At 39.7% G+C, this 26,223-nt stretch overlaps 1 protein-coding gene and 1 non-coding gene across 2 annotated transcripts in view; both read right to left on the minus strand.

Annotated features, from left to right (window-relative positions):
• LOC125239384 (gelsolin, cytoplasmic-like) overlaps positions 1-25,632 on the minus strand; it is a 38,879-nt gene extending 13,247 nt beyond the window's left edge. Inside the window, exons 1-13 of the mRNA XM_048146952.1 lie at positions 25,560-25,632; positions 24,804-24,883; positions 21,429-21,621; positions 20,344-20,459; positions 8,845-9,022; positions 7,697-7,788; positions 5,558-5,668; positions 4,473-4,604; positions 3,323-3,440; positions 2,865-2,988; positions 1,480-1,615; positions 694-759; positions 364-436 (exon numbers count right to left, since the gene is read on the minus strand). Coding sequence (XP_048002909.1) covers positions 364-436; positions 694-759; positions 1,480-1,615; positions 2,865-2,988; positions 3,323-3,440; positions 4,473-4,604; positions 5,558-5,668; positions 7,697-7,788; positions 8,845-9,022; positions 20,344-20,459; positions 21,429-21,621; positions 24,804-24,883; positions 25,560-25,617 — 1,477 coding nt within the window. The 5' untranslated portion in view covers positions 25,618-25,632. The remainder of the gene's footprint in view (positions 1-363; positions 437-693; positions 760-1,479; positions 1,616-2,864; positions 2,989-3,322; positions 3,441-4,472; positions 4,605-5,557; positions 5,669-7,696; positions 7,789-8,844; positions 9,023-20,343; positions 20,460-21,428; positions 21,622-24,803; positions 24,884-25,559) is intronic.
• Positions 11,531-11,602, minus strand: Trnaa-ggc. The gene has a single exon. It is a non-coding gene; the product is annotated as a tRNA-Ala (tRNA).
• Positions 25,633-26,223: the final 591 nt, after the last annotated feature.

Here is a 26,223-nt window from a genome sequence, read left to right on the forward strand (position 1 = left end):
AAAAGTAATTTTTATCCATAAAGTTGGCAATTAAAATGAGTTTCTTAATTTATTTTTCTAAAAACCAAATTTTTTTGAAGTTTTTCTTGTCACATTTTGACATCTATCAATGACGACTGTGAGATTATGCTCCACAATTGCGCATCAGCGCCGTTAAGAAGACCTTTTGTACTGAGTAACAATACGGAAATGTTTTTTTTAATTGGCAATAACTCTGAAACTAGACGATATCTAGAAAAGTTTATATGACAATTTAGTCTTAAAATGTGACCAAGAGTATGCCGTTAAAGTTATGTGGGTTTCCCGCGAGCACCTTGTATATTTGAAGCATCCAATAAGATCCTTCTGTGTAAGTGTTCTTACCATGAAAAATGCTTAAGAAATGTTTTGGTTCCTTCCCATGGGGCACTTTGACTACCGTGACTGTTTCATCCAACTGAAAAATAAGGATTTTGATTAAATTACTAGTTGACTAAGTGGCGCAGTCGGTAGGTTTACATAGAGGAATAATGTGATTGACGCATGATTGTCGCTAGATGTCACTATAACTATGCCTATACAAATAACTCGCGTTTACTGATGTATGGAGTTACAACTCTTCCCTTACGTATTCCTCTATGGTAGGTTTACTTCATTATAACTTTTTTATTTATTACGTACTGTATACTTCGATGTATAGTATCTTGTTCTTACCTCGATCTCTAAGTCTGTGGCCAGATCACGGGCAGCCTTTTTGTCATCAGTTGATGCATCTTTGCCCTAGAATGGAATATTACTTTATTATAGACTAAGAGCCCATTGCTGGGGGTCCTACCTCACCTCACCTCAGTTTCTCAAGGATGAAGCGACGGCTATTTTTTTCTATAAGGTTTTTTTTAAACACTAACTTCCCTTAATTTATCATGGCTAATTTTTATACAAAAAAAGCTAACCAAGCGAGTTTTAGAAAATCTTTGAATGCAGTTTTGCTGAGTTTTGTTACTTTTTAAACACACTAAGAATGTCTATCTTTTGTGTAAAATGAACTAGCTTAAGTCTTCTTAATTCTTTTTAATTAAGAATTTAATGTAGTTTTCCTCCAGAGTCTGATTTATCTTTTCACAGTGTATAGTTTCCTTATACTGTATGTTTTAGTTTTTTGGAAGCGCTGGTGACCTCGCGGTAAGAGCGTGCAACTTTCGACCCGGAGGTCGCGGGTTCGAATCCCGGCTCGTACCAATGAGTTTTTCGGAATTTATGTGCGAAATGTCATTTGATATTTGCCAGTCGCTTTCGGTGAAGGAAAACATCGTGAGGAAACCGGACTAACTCCAATAAGGCCTAGTTACCCTTCGGGTTGGAAGGTCAGCTGGCAGTCGCTTTCGTAAAACTAGCTACGCCAAATCTTGGAATTAGTTGTCAGAGCGGATCCCAGGTTCCCATGAGCCGTGGCAAATGCCGGGATAACGCAAGGAGGACGATGTTTTACATTTTACTTACAATCCACCAGTAGATGACGTATTTCCCATCGCTCTCTTCGTTGCATTGGTACTTCACGACGTAACAGTCTGAGCTGTACATTATTGGGGATTCTGCCATCTTCTCGGTTATATCCTCGTTTTCGCCTCCAGCCAATCTGGTGAAAATATTTTTTTAAGATCAATGTTTTTACACGTGTATACAGGGAGCGATGGAGCGCACCATGCTCGGCATTAAGCTTCAAGATCGAGTGAGGAATGTCGAGATCCGACGCCGCACCAAGGTGCGGGACGTGGGTGACGTCATTTCCGAACTCAAATGGAATTGGGCGGGGCATGTTGCCAGGCAGAGTGATGGCAGGTGGACTAAAATGTTGACCGAATGGTGGCCGTTATCGGATGTAATAGAAGCGCCTAGCATCCGTTGGCTCGTTGGGTGGACGACATTCGAAAAACTGCGGGGCACTTCTGGATGAGATTAGCCCAGGACCGGGATAAGTGGCGTACACGAAGGGAGGCCTATGCTCAGCAGTGGGCGATTAATGGCTGAAATGATGATGATGTAATAACAAAATATGATGTTGCTGATGTGGATGGGCAGCGTCACGGGATGAGGTGTCGTCAAATGATAAACACAAGTAGTAGGTAAAGTAATGAATTCCAATCAATCCATTTATTGTATAAAGGTGTACCTATATATACATTGGGTTGTCGCTGACCAAGCAATATGCGTGTCGCAGTAAACCATTGTGTTACTGCTAAACACGGAAAGTGGCTAATATGCCATTACAATGATGATACAGGGTGATTTTGTCAGTACTAACCAAACTTGCATACAGATATGTAAGTATAAAGGTTGTTCGTTTTGACCTTAAAAGTCACTATAGAGTGACTTTAGAGGTCAAAATGAACAACCTTTATTATGGGACCTATGCCGAAGTCGCAAAAATCGTCAGTCGAAAAAAAAATTTGCGATTTCAGCATTGGTCCGATAAAAAAAGTTGTTTATTATGACCTCAAAAGTCGCTATGCAAAGTTTGGCTAGTACCAGAGACGTTATCCATACTAATATTATAAATGGGAAAGTGTGTGTGTCTGTTTGTTTGTTCGTCCTTCACGGTAAAACAGAGCGACGACTCGTCGTGATTTTTTAAGTGGAGATAGTTGAAGGGATGGAGAGTGATATAGGCTACTTTTTGTCTCTTTCTAACGCGAGCGAAGCCGCGGGAAAAATCTAGTATATTATAACTCCGTATAGACAGATAGTCGTAGAAAAAATCGTATCAAAACCAACAAGAATAATGTATGGTGGCCTAGACGCCTGCACACAGTCTTCAAACAGGGAGATTAACATAAAAAAATGTTGTATACAAAAACCATACAATTTAAAATTGCCAGTTCACATACCTGAACACAGCTTCCAGATTACCAGCCCCTAGATCGGGCATGTAGCCTCTTGCCGCAGCGCTTTTGCCGATCAGTTTCGCTGAGGCGGCCGATTCTTCCGCGTCTCCAGAGTAATATCCAGCATCTAAAAGTGTTCGTAGATTTTATTTATGAACTACCAAAATAAATAAATAAAAATAAACTACAAGATGGCCCCGGCAAGGCCAAAGGTCGCAGGTTCGAGTCCTGCCGGAGGTGTGAATTTTTAAATTTTTCCTTTAATTAAAAAATATGTTTATTTTTGTTTTAGTTCAATTTTATATGCAGTTTGCACCGGCGCGTAACGTGCCAATTTGAAGTGGTGCGAATGAGATAATAACAAAAGGAAAACATTTTAAGCACTTTTGTTAAGTTTTAAGTAGGTACTATCGGGCCTGCGTATTAGTAGTATTTTTTTTTATATCTAGCAACTTTCTTACCTAATTCAGAGACGTAAGTCCGTACAGACGAATACCCGGTGCCGACGGTGTCCCAGTTGCTGAAGAATTGTCTGAAAGTCGAGCACTCAGCGCCTTCTGACACCCTGGTAACAGGTACCTGAAAACAACGATGATTTTTTTATAAGATTTTAGTAAAGGATCAGTCTGTCATAAATATACCTAGATATTTTTCTGTCCCGAACGGAAAGTTGTTAGAGATTGACTATGAGATACTTTTATCGATAAATAGCTTTACATAAGGTTATTTAACTAACTAACTAATATGGCTCTGCGATCCAAAGAGAATCTTGGCCTCCAAAACGAGAGCACGCCACCTATCCCGATCCTGCGCAGCTTCCTGCCAATCATCGTTCAAACATAAGGTTATCTGGAAGAGATCGCTCTTTAGCGATAAGACCGCCTCTTGTTTTACCTCTTAAGTTGTTGTGTATACTTACTATATTGTTTCCTGTATTGAGGTGTGCAATAAAGAGTATTTGTATTGTATTGTATTGTATTGTATTGTATTGTTATTAATTACCCCTAATAATAATCCCCAAAATCTTGAATAATCATGTAAGAAATTATGTAAACTGTTAAAATACGGTTCGTTTTATTATTATTGACCATTTATTTTCAAACATGTGACTTTTGTATAAAACATTAATGTTATATACACATAAATTCAAGCCTATATTCAAGCTTCCGCGGGGCTCCTATTCTATGCAGGCCCCGTAGCCGAATGGCATTTGTGCGACGCGAAACGAAAACGAAACGCTGCGAAAGGTAGTGGCTCTGTCGCGCCAATACGCAAGAGCGATAGATATCTACGAGCGTTTCGTTTCGTGTGTTTCGTCAGCGTTTGTGCATTCGGATACGCACGCTGATTGGCCTTAGCGCGTTTTCACATTATCCGATCCGATATTGGATGTCGGAAGGATTTCAATAGTAAAAATCAAAGATGGCGGCTTAAATGTTATGCGATATCGGTCCTACATCCGATATCGGATCGGATAATGTGAAAACGCACTTAAGGCGACGCTTAAAATAGTTGCCGCGGATGGGTCCATTGAAACTTTGAATTTCGCGCCGTTTTCTTAAAAACTGGTTGTAGCATATAGCTTGTTGTCTAGTAGAAAGCAAACCTTACCCAAGATGGGTATCCCTTGATCTCCAAATACTTCTGAGCGACGTCGTTGTAGTTCTTCTTGGAATCGGCGTGCACGTCGCTTCCAAGCCATAGGAACACGCCCGAGCAAGGCGTGTCCAGGATGAAGATCGCCTGTGAAGTACAATAAAGCGTTAGTGAAGATCTGCGTAACTTGGGAATGACTTCGTATACTCGTACATCGCAGGACGTAATTCTGAACCGATTTTCGACAAATTTATGAAAATAATCCTCCTTGGAACTTGTACACTTGTAGTATATCCCTAATTAACACTTTAACAGTAACTTAACGTTACTGTCTGCAACATACATGTGACGCACATATGTGAATAAAATAGCATGTAAGCAATAATTTACTATATAAGGTATGTTTAGTTTTACTTGTCTCTCTCTTCTGTATTGATTATCGACAATACATACACATCATCCATGATGACCAGTTTTACTTAACCTCCATTCAACCCTCCAACTTCATCATATCTCACACTCTTTTTTGCTGTGTACCTACTTAACACGGCAAAAGGGAGTGTACAAGCTTCTAATTTGTTGGCAACGCGCATGTGACACTCCTTGAGTTGCACGCGTTCTTAGGTTACGGTGACCGCTTTCCATCAGGCGGACCGTATGCTTGTTTTGTAAATTGACAATTTAGTTGTGAGAAGAAATATTATATAATTCGGTTTTTAAGTACTTTAACCATAAAACCATAAATTAAATATAACAAGATCATACCATCCCATACATTAAAATGCGACCGCCTACGAACGCGCTTACACTCCACCACACATAGATGGCGCCACGAAAAATGCCTTGTTGCCACCGATTATTTGTAGATTGTCATTAAGTGACAATTCCTAGCCGTAAATCTATGTCAAAAGTGACACTTAACGTCATGTACAAGTATAATCGAAAGCTACAAGACATTTTTTTGTGGCGCCATCTATGTGTGGTGGAGTGTAAGCGCGGTCTTAGGCGGTCGCATTTTAATGTATGGGATGGTATGATCTTGTTATATTTAATTTATGATAAAACAGTGAGCTTTGCAGATGTTCCGTTGAGACACTTACGTCGGAAGTAAGGTATTTCTGCTTGTAAGGTTTGTTGACAGCCACCAATTCCAGCTCGTCTCCCGCCAGGACCTTATACAGGAATATCATCGAGCCATCCCGTGTGTAGGTCTGAAAGATGTATAAATTGGTACTAAGTGTTTCTGGCGTAGAAACTCTAGGTCCATGGGGTCCCAGCGCGAACAAGTTGTTCACAGAAATCGCGAAGCGTCTGGTTGAGGTAACTGGTGACCGAAGAGCTGGCGACTTCCTCGCACAACGTATCAGCATTGCGATATAGCGAGGAAATGTCGCTAGTATCCTTGGTACAATGCCTCAAGGGCCTATTTTAGACATTAGCTAGCTTTTAAGTTTAGTCTTAGTTTCTTATATAATTATGTAAACATGTTCACATTTAAATAAAGAACTAAAGTGTTCCTTTCAATTTGAACAATACGAATAAAAAAGCGAGACATCAATATCATACGGATAAAACTATAATCAAAATTTGGGCATTTTGAGAAAAGAAATTGAAATTTAGAACGTTACAGTTTAGCCCAAAATGAGGATAAGGCCTTCGACACAAAAGAACACAATGCAAGGTGCGGCCGCACAAGCACCGTATAGTAATGTAGAAATTGCAGAACATTCCCAAAAAGCGGAAACATTCTTGAGAATGTTCGCAGAACATTCCCGCAACATGCAATTTATTATTTAAACAAGAGAATATACTTGAAATAATGTTTAAATGGGCATAATATAAAACTATATGTTATTATAGGTATAATATTGTCTATTACAGTTAGCTATTTTGTTGATAAGTGATAAGTTACCTAAATTCTCACTATAAGTTGCTTAAATTCTCACTATACTTCAGGGAATATTTCGACTTTCAGACTTCACAGTTTTAGTCCTGACTTTTTTAAATTAGGTACCGAACTATTATTTCTTGATGCCTGTTTTTGGTCATGACAATATATATATGTCGCAGTAAGATAGATAAAGCCGTTATATAGTTATAACCCTAGGGATATAATTATATGTCGTAACATAGTTAAACGAAAGCGATTAATTGCTATCTTACTAGGAATATAACTATAATACGTTACTAGTTTAGTGATATAATTATATGACTGGATTCAGTTTAGTGAAATTATTGTAGCCAGGATTACGGCGGTGCGGCGGAGGTATAGTTATAACCCTAGTTATATAATTATATCACTGGATTAAACTTAGTCTAGGGATATAATTATAATACGTCTCTAGTTAAGTAATATAGTTATATTACTGGATTAAGTTCAGTAGTATAATTGTAGCAGTGTAGTGCGGGGGTGCAGTGGAGACGGGGGCGGGAGCTTACCCGCTACCACAAGGCAGTCGTTCGGCATCAGTTGTCGTTCACGTCACGGTTGAGTTTTCGTGCATAATTATTTATTGAATTTTCACCACTTTACCTGTGATATCGTTATGTTACGGCATATAATTATATCCCTAGGGTTATAACTATACCTCCGCCGCACGGCCGCACTCCTGCCTACAATCATTTCACTAAACTGAATCCAGTCATATAATTATATCACTAAACTAGTAACGTATTATAGTTATATTCCTAGTAAGATAGCAATTAATCGCTTTCGTTTAACTATGTTACGACATATAATTATATCCCTAGGGTTATAACTATATAACTGCTTTATCTATCTTACTGCGACATATATACAAAAAAATAAAAATAAAAACAAAAAGATCGCTGTCAGGATCGAACCTGAAAACATCGGCATACAAAGCCAGCGCACTACCACGGGACTACGTCTTGACTTGCTGAGTTCGACGAAATTATGGTATAAACTACGAAGTTACTAAGTATTCTGATAAATTCTCGTTCTCGAGAACATTCTCAGAAGTTACCGAAAATTCTCATGAGGAATGTTCTGCAACTTTGGAAACTTCTCGACCGTGCATTGCTAGCACCGTACCGTATATACCGCATCAAGGTCATCCCATTACTATCCTGCAAGTGGGAGCGAGAAAGAGTTATTATATACTCGACTTACAGGTGCAGTGCGGCCGTGTGTTAGCTACTTTAACCACGGATTCCCTCCAGAAATGTATACGTATACATTCAAAACGGAATGAAGCCATCAAAGCATATAAACCTACCTCCTCAGTAGAATCGTCAGCAATATCGTCCTTAGACCCAGAGCCGAGGGTCTCGAAGAACAGCGCCACGTCTTCGTCAGATGAGAACTCGTCTGAAAAGGGAACATTAAATCAGCCTATGAGCAAACGTTTGTTTGTTTTAATACGCGCCAAGCTACTTGGCTTGATAGGAGCCAAGATAGTCGCTGGCTACTCGCTAGCTTCTAAACACTAACCTAGTCACTTGTCTGTGTGTACGTAGCCGTAAAGAGTTTAATAATTAAATGCCATACAATTTTTTTAAGATACTCGTGGTTTCGTCAAACTTATAAGTATATTATTAAGTATGTAGTTTCTGACTAGGTATTTCTGCTTTTCTCTCTCTATCGTCGTCTCTGGACCAACCAAAGTCCAGTTTATAGAACGTTACTCGTAAGCCTTACCAATAATTTCGATGGTAGCCCGCCCTTTGTGGTAATCATCGCACAAACTGTTGGCTACGCTGATGATCTTCCTTAGCTTGGCCTTGGCTCCTTCAGCATCAGCACAAAAATATGTTCGGTGGTAAACTCACCATAGATTTCGATGGTAGTAGGCTTGTGCCGTTTCGTTCGTTGATCGGAGCGCTCCGATCTCGTTCAATCGCTCCCACGAACTAGTTCGCTCTTTTAGGTCTTTTGCTCATTTAGTTCCAGCGACCACTGCGGTCGGAAAGATCAGAACGAATGAGACCGAATAGTGTCAAAATTATACGAATAGTCCACAGATAGTAACATTCCGGGCCGAAAGGTTGTAAGTAACCGAAGTTTAATATGAAAACTTGACTTTTTTTGTTGCTCTGCTAAGTAGCTCTCGCTCCCGGTCGGCGCAGTCACACATTCGTTCTCGATCCCAACCGCTCGCGCTCGCCGATCCTATACTGAACTAAATGAGCAAAGACCGAATCTCAGACCACGGTAAGATTCAGTTCATTTCGGTCATTGATGGGATTTTATTCCTAACAGTTCATAGTTCGTGAACGACACAAGCCTAGATGGTAGTTACTTTGTGATAGGTAATAGTCACCTCGAAAATTGTTTGCCATGCTGATATTGCTGATGTTCTTCAATCTCTATGTGGCCACGGAGCCTTCTATCAAATGCTTAAGGGTGTGGTTTCCTAAACCTTACCAATGATTTCAATAGTAGCCCGCCCGTTGTGGTAATCATCACGCAAGCTGTTGGCTACACTGATGATCTTCCTTCTTTGCGTGGCCTTGGCTCCTTCCGGCATCAGGACAAAGATATCATGCTCATTCTCCAGGATGAAGCACTGGTCTTTTGTTAGGGATGAAGCTTCAGCTGGCACCTGAAAACCAAGGTCACTTTATTACTTTAGAATATATGCAATAGTTTCCCAAACCTTCTTGGAAACATCTTAAGGTCCTAGTTAATAACAAACTACCGCCAGCCAAGATCATTTCATAACACAAGTGAAAGCGAAAAAGGATTATTATATTTATTCAGCCTGTGTGGTGACGGGTTAAGAATTTCACCACCCCCTTTCTTCCCGTGGGTGTCGTAGAAGGCGACTGTGGGATATGGGTTAAATTGTGGCGTAGGCGAGAGGCTGGCAACCTGTCACTGCAATGTCACAGTTTCATTTTCTTTCAACCCCTTGCTTGCCAAGAGTGGCACTGAAGCTTTAGTAGTTTCATGTGCTCTGCCTACCCCTTTATGGGATGCGGGCGTGATTGTATGTATGTATGTATATTTATAGACGGTCAACCAAATCTTGGCACTAAAATAAGGCGGCCAGTTTGAAAAATGTAGGGGTCACGGGCCGTCTTCATAAAACTCGTGCCTTCCTAAACCTTGACGTTGGCGGAAACATCGACGATTTAAACATTAATTAAAAAAGTAGGGGCGAAGGTTTAATTCCCATAGAAAATTTGAGTTTCGCACCGTTTTGTAGTGCGCAAGAATGCCAAAATTTCTTTGACCGCCTACCTATATTTTGTAGCGGTTTTCACGCTTTTTCAAAATTATCCAGTGTATTGCCTGTGTGGTGACGGGCTGACGGGTTAAGAATTTCACCACCTCCTGTCTTCCCGTGGGTGTCGTAGAAGTCGACTGTGGGATTTGGGTTAAAATTGTGGCGTAGGCGAGAGGCTGGCAACCTGTCACTGCAATCTCACAATTTTCGTTTTCTTTTAACCCCTTAATTGCCAAGAGTGGCACTGAGACTCTAGTAGTTTCATGTGCTCTGCCTACCCCTTTATGGGATACAGGCGTGATTGTATGTATGTTGTATGTATGTATGTATGCAATGTAAAGTTTTCTGTAAACCCTCTCAGTTTTTATTTCATAATGACTTAGGTTTGCCCAAACGTTCACCGTATATAATAATACATGTTTATGAGTTACTAGTCGTTGGTTACTAGTTACCTACTTCAATATTGTGCAATCAAGTATGCAATAATTTTTAAGAAAAAAAAACCGCCTTCCTTTGGGGTTCTGGTGATAAATACTTTCAAATTTTGGATTATGTTATCAATTCGTCTGTATATTTTTTAATGTTTGTTATTCGATATCTCCGTCATTTCTGAACCAATTTTGAAATCTGGATGATTCTGAAGTACTTACAGATGAGAATGATTATCAGAACGGAACTCTAACCAGGGGCGGCTCACTCTTCATCAGCAGTTCCACTGCACCAAATGTCACTGTTCTGGACGTAAGTGCATGCTGTTCTTATAAAAATACCAAAGTCACTATAAGTGTGCCGTTCAGATTTGAGGAGTTCCGTTCTGACCATCATCAGCAATTCCACTGCACCAAATATCACTGTTCTGGACGTAAGTGCATGCTGTTCTTATAAAAATACCAAAGTCACTATAAGTGTGCCGTTCAGATTTGAGGAGTTCCATTCTGACCATCATCAGGAGTTCCACTGCACCAAATGTCACTGTTCCGTACGTAAATGCATGCTGTTCCTTTAAAAACACAAAAATCACCATATGTATGCCTTTCAGATTTGAGGAGTTTCCTCGATTTCTTCAGGATCCCATCATCAGAACTGGGTTCTGAGAAAAATGGGACCAATCTGTATGTATATAAATTCAATCAAAAAAAAAATTTTCAAAATCGGTCTAGTAACGACGGAGATATCGAGGAACAAACATTTAAAAAAAAAAAAACATACAGACGACTTGATAACCCCTTCCTTTAAGATTTGGAAGGCGGTTAAAAAGCATGTATCTGTATTCACAATCTGCATCCAAAACGGATAATCGATGAACTCCCTGATTATCGCGGCGATAAAATAAATTAGTTTCAAGAACTTTATCAAAATAACTGATATCTATTCCATGAATCATATAATTTTATTGACACGTTGCTTTGCATTTTGTATCATGAGTTTTTAACGATTCAGAATACGCTACCCGATAGAGAACCTGCTACCTTTGGGTCAAATTGCACTGACCAACTGAGCCACGGAGGTCTACCAGACGTATGTTAAATATTCCATTCAGTTCCTCAAAAGAAATAGTTCGGAATTGGATGATGGGTTTCGTGCGTGACACTGACACCGGTTTACTGTACCCACTGTATCCAGTCATGGCATTTACGAAGTAATTTGTGGTTTTCTATGCCTAAAGAACCCTTAAGCTTCGAGTGTAATAAGATCTTTCATATCTGACTCCGACTTTGTGATGAAATTGAGCATATACCTAGACCTAATGTTAATAATCCATATGTTTTTAAATATAAACATATAGATTTTTCCTTTTTTATGTGGAACGTACCACTTTATAAATCGCAAATTATAAATGCAGATATCAATTGCAATGAAAAAAACAACAGTGATCGACTCTGGCCAACGTGGGACTCGAACCCACATCCTTGGATTGCCGGTCCAATGCGTTACCAATTGCGCCAGCCGACCATCCGTCCATGACTGCGAATTTAACGCATTGAACCGGCAATGTAAGGATGTGGTTTCGAGTCCCACGTTGGCCAGAGTCGATCACTGTAATTTTTTTTTTTTTCATTGCGATTGATGTCTGTATTTATAATTTGCGATATACCTAGACCTAGTAGATATTTGAAGCATTAGCACCTTTTAGGCGTGAAACGCCACATAATATACTTAAGTACCTGGGCGACCGAGCTTCGCTCGGTGTTCGATTTTATTATACTTATTGTGTTTTTTACATGACAGACCTACCACTACCATACAAATTTGTATGGAAAAATCAACATTAAATCACTTAAATAAACAAATAATTGATACACTATAGTTGTATAGGTACTTTATTTTATTTTAAAGATAATTATCTGACAGTTTACACAATCAACATAAGCAGGCTGGTTTAATCAGGTCCTAACGTAAAACTTCTCTCCATACTATGTTGCGGGTATGCCGAGGATTTTCTTTTGGAAGGAGTACTTTTAATGTAGTTGGTCGCTTGACTCTGGAAAATGCTACATACAGCATACCATGCATAAAAACTGATGATCTCAAGTCTACTCCTACAGATTCGAAAGTCTGACCTTGAGATTTGTGGACTGTCATGGCAAATGCACATCTTACTGGAAATTGGTGTCGCTGCATAGTACATCCCAGTTGACCTTTTGATGAGTCAAGAGTGATCCTAGGTATATGTACTTCTTTGCCGGATTGTTCACCAGTAACTATTTTTGCCCTTATTATGTTAGTACATAGGTCAGCCACAATGAGCCTTACACCGTTACATAGACCTTCAGAAACGTCCAAATTACGCAAAAGCATTATTAAGGTATTTTTTTCAATTTCAATTCATGTGGTGGCAAATCTGAAATGTTGACTGCATTGAGGAATTCTGTAGTAAATTCAAGTGCTCCTTCAGGTTGGTCTTTCACCGTATCATAACTGTAATAGGTTTTGTACTCTCCGGGAAGTTTGGCAACTATATCTTCATTAATTCTGTCTACGTCTTTATTGAGTGGAGCAAGTATTGCTCTATCTTTCATTCCCTCGTAATTTTCACTGGCAAAGCAGTTACCAAACACCTCGTCAATTAGATTATTGTTTGCTATGATGTTTTGTGGCAATTCAATCTCTTCCATTGTGTTTAATGGCAGTTCACCGTTGCCTACCTTCAATAAATAATCAGCAAATTCCCGTTGCTCTATATCAACTCGCATGTTTTCTTCTAGAGTAAACGTCTGAAACAGGGACCATAAGGAACAACGCTTAATGGACAGATCTAATAACTCAGATTTATTAGCTCGCGGTTGTACTGGTAGACACTGGCGAAAATCTCCTCCAAGTACTATCACTTTACCACCAAAAGGGAGATTCTCATTTCCAATAGATCGTAAAAGTTGATCAATGTTTTGCAAGCCATATTTTGGAAGCATCGGAGCTTCATCCATAAGAAAGACATCGATTTCTGCTAATTTTCTGGCTTTTGAAGAGTTAGGTTTGATACTCGAAACTGAGTCTGGTGTTAGGGGTACTTTAAGTCCAAAAGTTTTATGAGCAGTATGACCATTAGGCAGCAATATGGAAGCTATACCGGTAAAGGCCATACATTGCACATTGCACCGTTTTCCAGTAAGCAAGTAGTATAGAGTTTTATAGATAAATGTTTTTCCAGTGCCACCCGGACCGTCAATGAAAAAGCATTTTCTGCCACCATTTGTATCATTTACAGCATGAAGAATAGCATCAACTATTTCTATTTGTTTTCCTTTTAGTAGTTGATACATTTGCTCTCCTAAGACTGCCGATTCATCCGTATTTAGCGTATTTTCACTATCTTCAACATCACAATCCTCAAGATCAGCGAAGCCATAAGTTTTTACCCAGTATTGGAAATTTCTGCCCTCAGTTGCTTCAGTGTTTAATTTGTGTGCAATAATTCTGTAGGCGCGATGAATTGCGTTTTCAATAGACTGTCCATTCCGTTGAGCTGCGCGTATAAAGTCTTCTGCCAAATCGTTTTTAAAGGTTTCCCATAGTCGCTTTGGGTTTTCAGGGCATCCGTAAATTAATATTTGTGTAAAAAGACTTCGCATTGCTGTAGGCATTTTAGACAACGCAGATTCTTGTAACCCTTCTATCCATTGCTGATCGTCGTAGGCTAAACCACGCGCTAAGCAGGCTTGCTTATATGTTTCATACTGCATATCATTGACAGTTCGAAGGTCTTCAAAACTTGTCGCATCTTTTACATGGTATAACAACAATCGCAAGTGGTATAGTTCCGGTTGGGCTATATAATTTACATTGTGAATCCTACCAATGACACGTAATTGACGAAGTCTCCGCTCCCATTTGCTTGTTCTTCCGACCCATCTGAAGTGTTCAGGCATTTGCCAATAATAATGACATTCTATATCATTTAGCTGGTTATGTTCTCTTTGTTGTTTAATTTGCTTATTGTGTCTAAAATATGCCTCTAAAGTGGACCCTCTTTGACCAATATCCGCTAAATCTTCCTGAACGTGATCTAAGTTTGCGATTCGATACTGACCCGGTAAGTGGATGTCCAGTCGTTGGACACTATGACTTTTTTTTTGTATTTCAAATCCAAATAATCGCCAGGATGCTTCTGGCGGGGTTACACAACGTCCTTCAATGTATGTATTTACCTCATTATAAATCAATGTTCTTTGTTCTTCTATAACTTTGATTGATGCGCAATCGTGTCCTTTATAAATATATTTATAAAGATATTTCACAGCCAAAATACTGCCTACATACTCAACGTTAATATGACAGTTATATTTTTTTAATAAATACGCATTGTATGGGGCTACATGGCGGTTGTCTCGTGTTATACGACGACCATTTACATCTTTGCGGTAAACTGCTTGTTCGTGGGAGAATTGGGGACTTTGAGGATCTAACTGTGGGTTGTAGCGTCGTCGGTAATTTGGTTTTCCATCATCTACAAACGATGATACTTCCTGGAAGGGCTTAGGAAAGTCGAACCGGCACTTTGTTCTTCCGTTTTTATGAACCATACAAGTTGCGTTGGGATTTAAATCTCCACACGGATTGTGAATCATCCATTTGAGTACGAGATCTCTTAACTCTAAGTCATGATTTCCGGGTATTTCGGCTGAAATCAAGTCATCGAGCTCTTCTGGTTGATGAATCTTGTCATCAGATGTTAAAATGATAAGTAAATGCATATGCGGTAAGCCTCTTTTTTGAAATTCTATGGTATATACAAAAGCCGCTACCTTTCCAAATATTTGTTTTTTATCCAAATCATCTATTAATTGGTCAAATTTCAATTTAGCAACTCGTGCCACGATGTCAGGACGGTTCTGTGGAAGCTGCTCCAAGGTTGTCCCATCCTCTAATTGTATTTGCAATGCCTGTTTTATTTCCGGCCAGTTTGGATTCGATGTCATAGTAATAAAGAAATCAGGCGACCCAAGCCGTCGAACAATAGCCATAGCATCTTCGAAATTCTCCGTGTAATATCTTGTCGAACCAGGAAATGACGAAGGTAAAATAATCTTTTCACCGATTGTGGCATTTTTTTTTTCGGCTAATGTATTAATGAAATGCGTTACACCAGTATACTGTTCTGCTAGAATCTTGTTTTGATTATATTTTATCCATTGAATACGGTCACGTTCGACACGAATGTATGTGTCTACCAGATATTGTTGAAATAGCTTGCCTCCGAAATGAAGTGCATTAAAAGGTATTTGTCGTAAATCAGGCCCTTCTGTAGATGGCGCTTGCACTAAGAATTTTATAAGTTCGGGTCGAAATGAAAGTCTGTATTGTGCCAGCTCAAGTCGAGTTAAATGACTGCGGCTAGCATATGGCATTTGTAACTGCAAATCTGGACTATAACCATGTGTACCAGCCGGGTAAAATAATGGATAAGTAAATGGGTCCACTCGCTTATCGGTATTTTTTAATTGGACAATAGTTTTATTACGTTGGTGAACAATCATTTCATTATCTGGGAAGCTTTGGTCAGCATTAAGTGTAAACACTGCGCAAACCTCATTACAGGCTGGTATATTATACCTTCTATAGTCAGCCTCCTCCGGTAATCTAAATAAAAGCTTTACGTACGGTGTAGGTATCCCTTGGTCAGAAGCAATCCGATTAGTTTCCTCTTCTACTTCTCGCATCATTATATATCCCTGTACATAAAAATTGTGCGCTCGAATAATGCACTCTAATATCTCCATTAGTAAGGTACTAATTCCATGATTAAGAGGGTGGTTAACTCTTTCATTAACAGCGTCATCGGTATCTAAAAAGTATAGTTGGCCGTATAGCGGTCGCTCAAAAACACCTTCATCGTTTTGTGTTGGATGAGCCGTCATATTCATCTTATGATACACTTGCCCACACACAATAAAACTATAAATTCCGTGACTATTTATTGTTCTGTCATCTTCGACATTGAAAGATGCTAATGCAAAAGACGAGTTAATGTTTCTTATTTTTCTGTGAAATTCTTCCGCAAGTGGGTGACGATACAAAAAAAGACGAACTAATTCATTTGAAAAGTTTGGTGCGTCCATTGAAACTCGTCCATGCAAACAACAGTCACCGAAAGAATTTCTATCTATGCGGTTGGAAACACGTTCCTCGGGAAAATGCAATGCACCACAATGGATACACAAAACTTCAAACGGTCCTAAGGCGTGATATGACACATCCGTACTAACGGCGCATTTATATGTCGGTAAATTGTTCATTTCTATGGCTGCGCGACGTCTACTATCTCGACGTTTTTGTTCTTCCAACCGGAGCTCATATTGTTCATTATTTTCATTGATCACACGTTGCGACGCACGCTGCCGCATATCCTGAAGACGCTGCTCGCGTTGTTCGACGCTCTCATTGGCTACACGTTGTGACACACGCTGCCGCATATCTTCGAGACGTTGCTCACGTTGTACGACGCTCTCATTAGCTACACGTTGTGACATACGCTGCCGCATATCATCGAGACGCTGCTCGCGTTGTTCGACGCTCTCATTGGCTACACGTTGTGACACACGCTGCCGCATATCTTCGAGACGTTGCTCACGTTGTACGTCGCTCTCATTAGCTACACGTTGTGACATACGCTGCCGCATATCATCGAGACGATGCTCGCGTTGTTCGACGCTCTCACTGCCTAAACGTTGTGACACACGCTGCCGCATGTCTTCGAGACGTTGCTCACGTTGTTCGACGCTCTCATTGGCTACACGTTGTGACACACGTTGCCGCATATCTTCGAGACGTCGCTCACGTTGTACGACGCTCTCATTAGCTACACGTTGTGACATACGCTGCCGCATATCACCGAGACGATGCTCGCGTTGTTCGACGCTCTCACTGCCTAAACGTTGTGACACACGCTGCCGCATATCCTGAAGACGCTGCTCGCGTTGTTCGACGCTCTCATTGGCTATACGTTGTGACACACGTTGCCGCATATCTTCGAGACGTCGCTCACGTTGTACGACGCTCTCATTGGCTACACGTTGAGACACACGCTGCCGCATATCTTTGAGACGTTGGTTACGTTGTTCGACGGTCTCACTGACCACTCGTCGTGATGCACGTTGCCGCATATCTTCAAGTCGATGTTCACGTTGTTCGGCACTTTCATTGGCCGCACGTTGGGATGCACGCGAGCGATTACGTTCACGTTGAACATCTAAATCATATGATCGTTCTTCACTGATAATTATAGATAAATTTTGTGTGCATTTTTCTTTTGCAGCACGCGTAGGTCGAGCTAAAGATAGCGTTTCTTGCCCGGGTGAAGTTCGAGAATCCTGGTTGGGAGGTTTTTCTTCTATGTTTTCTTGTGATGAGGGTTGATTGCGTGAGTTGAAGTTAAATAATTTTCTCGCAGGTTTCGAGGCATTTCGAAGTCTTGGTGTGGACGAATGTAACAAATACACATTTTAAAATACTATTTTCTTGGTCTACAACACGTATTTTAACATTTTCAACATTCATGTACAAAATTGTCACACGTTACCAACATGTTATTATGTTATGCAACACGTTGATTGATTAGTTAGAGAGTGTAGTCAATTGTTATACTTGCTTTTAATTAAACACAGTGTTTAGTTTAGCTGTTTACTTGAAATTATTAAAATTCGTAATTATTATTTTACAGCACAGCAAACAATTTATCGACGACGACTTATATGTTTGCATTATCATTTAAATACTGTGTTTATTTGTTTGTAGTTGTAATAATAACATTACTTGCTAGTACGGATTACAATTAACAGATGGCGGTATGTGCCTATTAGTTCCGGATAATTCTAGAATGTTCTGTTTGAAGTATTTAGTTTTAAAATAGTACTGAGATAACGGAAGAAGCTTAAAATTCGTAATAATAATTAAAACACTTAATGAATACGTAAGTTTTGTCACCCGCGAATCATAAGATCTATAAGTTAGTCAATGTTTGTTGCTTCGTATCCTTGACCTGTGTCGCCATCTAGTTTTATCATAAATAGTACTACTACTCCACACGAGATGGCGCGCGATTCACCACAAAAGCTCAAATAGAGATGGCGGTATTGTGCCTATTATTTCCGGATAATTCTAGAATGTAATAGCACTTCTGTTTTTAAAGTATTGAGTTTTAAAATAGAACTGAGATAAAGGAAGAAGCTTAAAATTCGTAATAATAATTAAAACACTTAATGAATACGTAAGTTTTGTCACCCGCGAATCATAAGATCTAAAAGTTAGTCAATGTTTGTTGTTTCGTATCCTTGACCTGTGTCGCCATCTAGTTTGAGCGAAAGAATTTTGCCTTAACAACACAACTACTCCACACGAGATGGCGCGCGTTTTACAGCAAAAGCTCAAATAGTGAATTTTTCTATTCGTGTTAATGAATACGTAAGTTTTGTCACCCGCGAATCATAAGATCTATAAGTTAGTCAATGTTTGTTGCTTCGTATCCTTGACCTGTGTCGCCATCTAGTTTGAGCGAAAGAATTTTGCCTTAACAACACAACTACTCCACACGAGATGGCGCGCGTTTTACAGCAAAAGCTCAAATAGTGAATTTTTCTATTCGTGTTAATGAATACGTAAGTTTTGTCACCCGCGAATCATAAGATCTATAAGTTAGTCAATGTTTGTTGCTTCGTATCCTTGACCTGTGTCGCCATCTAGTTTTATCATAAATAGTACTACTACTCCACACGAGATGGCGCGCGATTCATCATAAAAGCTCAAATAGGGATGGCGGTATTGTGCCTATTATTTCCGGATAATTCTAGAATGTAATAGCACTTCTGTTTTTAAAGTATTGAGTTTTAAAATAGAACTGAGATAAAGGAAGAAGCTTAAAATTCGTAATAATAATTAAAACACTTAATGAATACGTAAGTTTTGTCACCCGCGAATCATAAGATCTATAAGTTAGTCAATGTTTGTGCTTCGTATCCTTGACCTGTGTCGCCATCTAGTTTTATCATAAATAGTACTACTACTCCACACGAGATGGCGCGCGATTCACCACAAAAGCTCAAATAGAGATGGCGGTATTGTGCCTATTATTTCCGGATAATTCTAGAATGTAATAGCACTTCTGTTTTTAAAGTATTGAGTTTTAAAATAGAACTGAGATAAAGGAAGAAGCTTAAAATTCGTAATAATAATTAAAACACTTAATGAATACGTAAGTTTTGTCACCCGCGAATCATAAGATCTATAAGTTAGTCAATGTTTGTTGCTTCGTATCCTTGACCTGTGTCGCCATCTAGTTTGAGCGAAAGAATTTTGCCTTAACAACACAACTACTCCACACGAGATGGCGCGCGTTTTACAGCAAAAGCTCAAATAGTGAATTTTTCTATTCGTGTTAAGTATTCTTTTCATTAATATGAAATGACTTGAAAAAATTATAACACCTCGCCCGTGAATTGTAAGTTACTTAATGTTTGTTGTTTCGTATACGAGGCCTTGATCTGTGTCGCCATCTAGTCTTTATAATAAATAGTACTTACATCGACCGAAAGAATTCTGTCTTAACAATACAACTACTGCACACGAGATGGCGCGCGAAGAAAAACACATGAAAACTCGAAAATTCGCGTTTTCCGGGACCTAAGGATAAGTTAGATCGATTTTTCACCCCCGAAAACCCCCAAATAACAAATTTCAGCGAAATCGTTAGAGCGGTTTCCGAGATCGTCGGTTTATATAAATAAATAAATAAATAAATAAATAAATAAATAAATAAATATACAAGAATTGCTCGTTTAATAGTATAAGATTAAGAGCTAAATGAGACAATTTAACTGTCCCCATTCTATGTACCATCGGACTTTTAGGCGAGCTCGCTCCATCGTAGGCCACGTCTTCGCCTCGGCTAGTCTGTGTAAGCCCATTTAGAGTAAAAATGATGTGAGTTTGACTATGACGACCGGTCTGGCGCAGTCGGTAGTGACACTGCCTGCTACGCCGCGGTCCCGGGTTCGAATCCCGGTATGGACATTTATTGTGATGAGCACGGATATTTGTTCCTGAGTCATGGATGTTTTCTATGTATATAAGTATTTATATATTATATATATCCTTGCCTGAGTACCCACAACACAAGCCTTCTTGAGCTTACCGTGGGCCTCAGTCAACCTGTGTAAGAATGTCCTGTAATATTTTTATTTATTTATTTATTTATGACTGACCTCCTCAATCCTCATGTTGTCGCAGCCAGAAAGCCTGAGTAACCGCTTCTCCGCTCCAGCGTTCGTTTCCACCTCGTTGAAGCCTGAATCGTTTCCTCCTTCCAGGTATCTGATGGCTATAAATAACAGAGAAAACACAGGTTTGAGATTCCTTAAAAATGAGAAAGATGGCAGGTACAAATAATTGAGAAAAACAAAGGACAATCTGCCTCATCTACACATAATGACCAAAACTGTGGTCATGTTACGCAGTTGGGAAATTAAAAACATTCAATAACAGAACAAGTTTTTCAGAGAAATCGCGAAGCTTCTGGTTGAGGTAACTAGCCGACGAGCTGGATAGCTCTATCCACAAGTAAGTACCCTTATGAAAAGTGAAATATTTAAGGTGCATTAGGATAATTCCGAATGACAGATATGCTCTGGTAATATTTAAAAATTGCAAACGGGACTTAATCACGTATTTACTATGTTTTAAACACTAACCTCCGACGTTTCAAGGACGGCATTGTCCCCGTGGTCTCGGAGCAGACTGGCTGAAGTTGACATCAACATCTTCTAGCTGTACGAGTTTTTCGAACTACCCGCACTTGGTCCTGACTACCCACTTGAACAGTTTGTGCACTAGGGATGTCACCTTGTCGACACACAACACTCACGATATTCACGAATTTTTAAATATGTGTAAAAATCGTGAAAGTGTAAATCAGAGCTCTGGTAATTCCGAAAGGGGAATCTTGTTATGATGGAAATAACGGTGATTTTTATGTGATTTTTTAGAAGCTGGACAAGAGAAATTCAGCCAAGTGTAGCCGCAGCAGCCATCTCAACATTCTCAACCAAGACGCAATGAAGATGAAGAATTCAGGCGCCGAATTTTTCTGGACAACTTACTTTTGACTTCAGACTTTTCTTCTTATCTATCTTCTATCTGAACATGTTTACATACTTAATTATATAAGAAACTAAGACTAAACTTAAAAGCTAGCTAAAGTCTAAAATAGGCCCTTCTATCTTATAATGTTATCGTGACATTTTGTGCTTATTTGCATTTATTTTACATTTAGCTAAAAAATTAACCTCACCCGGCTTGAAATACCCCAAGAACTGCCCAGTCTCATGACCTTGGACCTCTCTATGATGGACAGCTCGTCCGCCCAGCATGTCATCCAGCGTCACCGTCCAGATGGCTGCGGAGCCCTTCTTGTCTTGAGTAGTCTTGGTGCCAAGCCAGAAGTGGGCATCGTAGGAGTACGCTGACTGACCGTCGCCAGTTGTCTAAAAAAAGTTTTTTTGCAAAAAAAAATATTTTTGGCACTAGCTTTTATCGCCGACTGTACCTTCCTTTCAACAGTCATATCGAGACGTTTCTAAAAAGCCCTTACTCGATGAGGATACGACTTTTTATAACAGAGTTCCTATGACTACCTTTCTGCTCCATCATCAGATCAGCTCCATGATACCATAATATTGCATTGTCACGTGATTTACATATGTGTGCAGAATTTCAGCTCAATCGGAAACCGAGAAGTGGGTCAAATTTGGCTTCTACGTTTTGACCCAAACTAACATGATTAATACTAACAAGGCAAGTTGAATGTTCTCATAGTGTTGTGTACCTGTCGGTGAGTAAGGCTGCCAGAGCTCAATGAGGGTGCGGTGTGCTGATGACGGGAGGACTTACGGAACTAACTTGTTCCGTCTATTGTCCTTTGAGTCGTCGGCAACCCGAACCCTCCTTAGAACTTGTACACTCCTTTTTGCTGTGTACTTAACACAGCAAAAGGGAATGTACAAAGTTTCTAATGGGGTGGCAACGCGCATGTGATACTGTTTGAGTTGCAGGTGTCCATAGGTTACGGTGACCGCTTTACATCAGGCGGGCCGTATGCTTGTTTGCCACCGACGTAGTATATAAAAAAAAGCTTGTAAAAAGTAAGTAGTAAAGGTAAGGCCTGATGGTGATGATGATGATGATGATATCCTGTTATCCCTCATGAGGCTCTTTGGGAAAGGATTTCCATTCTTCCGCCAAAGTAAGGCTCAATAAGCCCTGACGGCCCAGCCACGACATTGGTCTAACGCCGTGTCTTGCATGGGCGACGGTCGCGCGATGGTCGCGCGACGGCGATGCGACGCATACGAAATCAAACCTTATCGATATGGAAGAATGAGACGCGACGGCGACGGTCGCGCGACGGTCGCGCGACCGTCGCCCACGCAAGACACGGCGTAAGCGCGGCAGCGGTGAGCGGCGGCCATACATTGGAGCGAGACACAGCGATGGGACTTTTCATTCGCACGTATGGCTGCCGCTCACCGCTGTCGCGCTTAGACCAATGTCGTGGCTGGGCCGTGAGTGTGCCTACGGCTCATATTGGGCGTTCAGCGGGGCGGGGCGTTCGGTTCGGTGTGCAAGTCAAAATATTGAAGCTCATGCAAGTGTCCTGAGTCGAAGCTGCAAGACGGACCACTACGCCACAGATAAAGCGTTTTGATAGCGTAGCGTCAGCGGAGCGCAATGATAGCGGTGCGCCGGACGAACGCTGGCGTTCCGCTCGCAATCCGAGCGCAAATCCGCTCGCAATCCGCTCTCGTCAGTTCCCGCCGGCGTCCGCTGGGCGCAATGCCAGCGTTCGTCCGGCGCACCGCTATCACTGCGCTCTGCTAACGCTCCGCCTACGCTCACAAAACGCCCATGTGTGGCCGAGCTTTAAGAAGAACATAATATTTATTTTAGACGAATAAGAGAACTGTCAAATTCATAAGTATTTGGTTGACATAATTGACATGAAATAAGGTCAATTCATGGAGGTCAATCAACAGATTATACCTATGCAACTTTGATGTCAATCCTCAACAAAGAATATAATACTCACTATCCTCAACCTATTAAAATATGATTGACGTGTGAAGTTTTGTTAGGTATCAAATTCTGATGAAATTAATTTTGTATCAAATACATGTCAAATGCAGTGGAAACGTGTTGTGGTTCAAATAATTAGTTATTAGGTATCCCATTATGCAACCGTTGCAAAAAAGCTTCCCATTATGTTCCCATTCCACAAACATTACAGAGGTTCCCTGATCCTTAAGTACCTTCACCCATCACGGAGATCCTTGTATCCATTGTGACAAAAAAGTTAGTGCTGCAATACAACTTGTCTAGGCCAAAGGAAGGAATGACGAAGGCCTTACCGTCAGATAGAAATAAGTTAAGGTAAGTTGAAGAGAATGTTGTAAGAAAATTTGACAGAGAAGGTATTAGATTTTGGTTAATATTTCAGGGTTTTTGTGGCTCAAATATTGCATAATTTGCAGATATACCAGCGTGCGCAGCCGAATGGCACAAACGCTCACGAAACGAAACGCTCGTAGATATGCGTATGGCGCGGATAATAGGCTTGTGCCGTTTCGTTCGTTGATCGGAGCGCTCCGATCTCGTTCAATCGCTCCCACGAACTAGTTCGCTCTTTTAGGTCTTTTGCTCATTTAGTTCAGCCAGACCAGCGACCACTGCGGTCAGAAAGATCAGAACGAATGGAACCGAATAGTGTCAAAATGATACGAATAGTCTACAGATAGTAACATTCCGGGCCGAAAGGTTGTAAGTAACCGAAGTTTAATATGAAAACTTGACTTTTTTTGTTGCTCTGCTAAGTAGCTCTCGCTCTCGGTCGGCGCAGTCACACATTCGTTCTCGATCCAAACCGCTCGCGCTCGCCGATCCTATACTGAACTAAATGAGCAAAGACCGATTCACAGACCACGGAAAGATTCAGTTCATTTCGGTCATTGATGGGATTTTATTCCTAACAGTTCATAGTTCGTGAACGACACAAGCCTAGCGGATAATGAGATCTTGCGTATTGGCGCGACAGTGGCAGACTACCTTTCGCGGCGTTTCGTTTTCGTTTCGCATCGCAGAAATGCCATTCGGCTACGGCACCAGCGTGCGTAGCCGAATGGCATTTCTCCGACGCCAAAGGAAAACGAAACGCCGCGCCAGTTAGTCTGGCTCTGTCGCGCCAATACGCACGAGCGATAGAGATAGATATCTACTAGCGTTTCGTTTCGTGAGCGTTTCGTGAGCGTTTGTGCACTCCAAAGTCTCGAAACCAACGAGCATGTATGAGGAACGTAATAAAAGTACTTTAAGCGAAAGTCAGTCGTAGCAAATTGAAATCTGTGATCTCTGCCTACCCTGTGAGACAGGCGTGACTGTAGGTATGTTTTGCAGCTCAGTTAGTCTAGTAATAATTAGTTAGACTCGTGTAATAATACTTAAATAACCTAAGTTTCGGGCACCTGGAACTAGTGCGTACGTTTCTCAGCCGAGGTTTTCCCATTTTTTTTTTTCATTTCCAAGATTTATTTTTAGTCTAACTTTAAGTAAATATATATAATGTGCATAAAAATAATTAAAATACATACGTATGTATGAAAAAAAAAAAACTCACCTTCAACACGATGTATGAGTCCGCATTGTAGAATTTTCCATACATTTTCTTTTCGATGGGCACTGGCTCAAATTTCTGAAATTAATAACGTTTCATGATAATTGAAATTATAGTGAAAATGTAAAGTCATATTTAGGATATTATTATTAGAATTTGGATGGTTTCTATCATTTACTTGAAGTACATAATTATTTATATTTTTTTTACTGAGGCACACCCTCTTATTGGACGAGAAATCTATATTTTTATTGGCAATTGAGCGTTTCTTTTTTTCCTTTTTTTATTTTGATATTTTTAGGGAATTTCAGGTCAGTTATACTCAGAATCGTGAGCACTTTCAATAGGAAACAAAAGGTGTCCCTGAATTATCAATATTATCATACATTTTTGTTACCCCATACAAAATGTATGGAAAATGGTAACAAAGTAAGAAAACATCGTATGGGATTTTTTTTTGAAAAAGCAATCAAAAACTTAACTTCAAAAATCACATTTCAAAAAGTTTCAAAAAAGAAACACTCAATTTACGGTACATTGAAACTTGAGTCTTGACACCTTCGGCTACTGACAAGTTGGGTGTGTTAGACTATAGTTGCCTAAAATGCACGCTTAGAAATATGTATTTCTGGGAAACTACATATTGACTATTTGTAACAGCTGAAATTCTAATAAATATGTAATGATATAAACAAAAATAAAATAAAAGAACTTATTAAACATAAGATAAAATATATTTTAAATACTTACCTCTATTAATGGTCCATATTTCAATACCGGCCACCGCTCCCGCCTCAGCAAAAGCCGGGTGATCCATTATTAAAAAAAACACTTCCAAATTCAAAATCTACACACTAACAGACGTTCTAAAGTATAATAATTTTATAATAAAAGTAAAAAAAACACTGGCAGTATTCTTTTTGCACAAAAAAAGTTAAACGTTTTAAAAAGCGAACGCTTTGAATGAAGTTGGATAGCAAATATGATGTCCTTCAAGCGGTTGTATGTAACAAAGTCATACGTCACCAATGACTCACTTTTGTACTGACAACAACCATAGAAAAATGCTTCAACCGCATACTGTACTTTTAAAGGTATAAAGTCTAAATTGGAATTAGTTTTCCAGTGACTAAGATATCTTAACTAGCGTGGTTAGACTGTGTAATAAGTCCTAAATTTAATGTAGTATATCCATTATAATTTGACCTTGATTTTAGTGAGATATATTTGTGTTAGGAGATCAATTTACGCTAGTTTTCTTTTATAAGGGAGGCAATAGTTGGGCGATGAGAATATTCAAATGATAAGATTATCTTTTGATAATATTTATACATGTTTTTGTCATTGAAAATACACCTATTAAGAATACAATACTTTTTACAGTACATAGGCGATATTATTGCACAGTGCACACTTTACATAG

The sequence above is a fragment of the Leguminivora glycinivorella genome, chromosome 25 (genome assembly GCF_023078275.1).
Source record: "Leguminivora glycinivorella isolate SPB_JAAS2020 chromosome 25, LegGlyc_1.1, whole genome shotgun sequence".
Classification (NCBI taxonomy): Eukaryota; Metazoa; Arthropoda; class Insecta; order Lepidoptera; family Tortricidae; genus Leguminivora; species Leguminivora glycinivorella.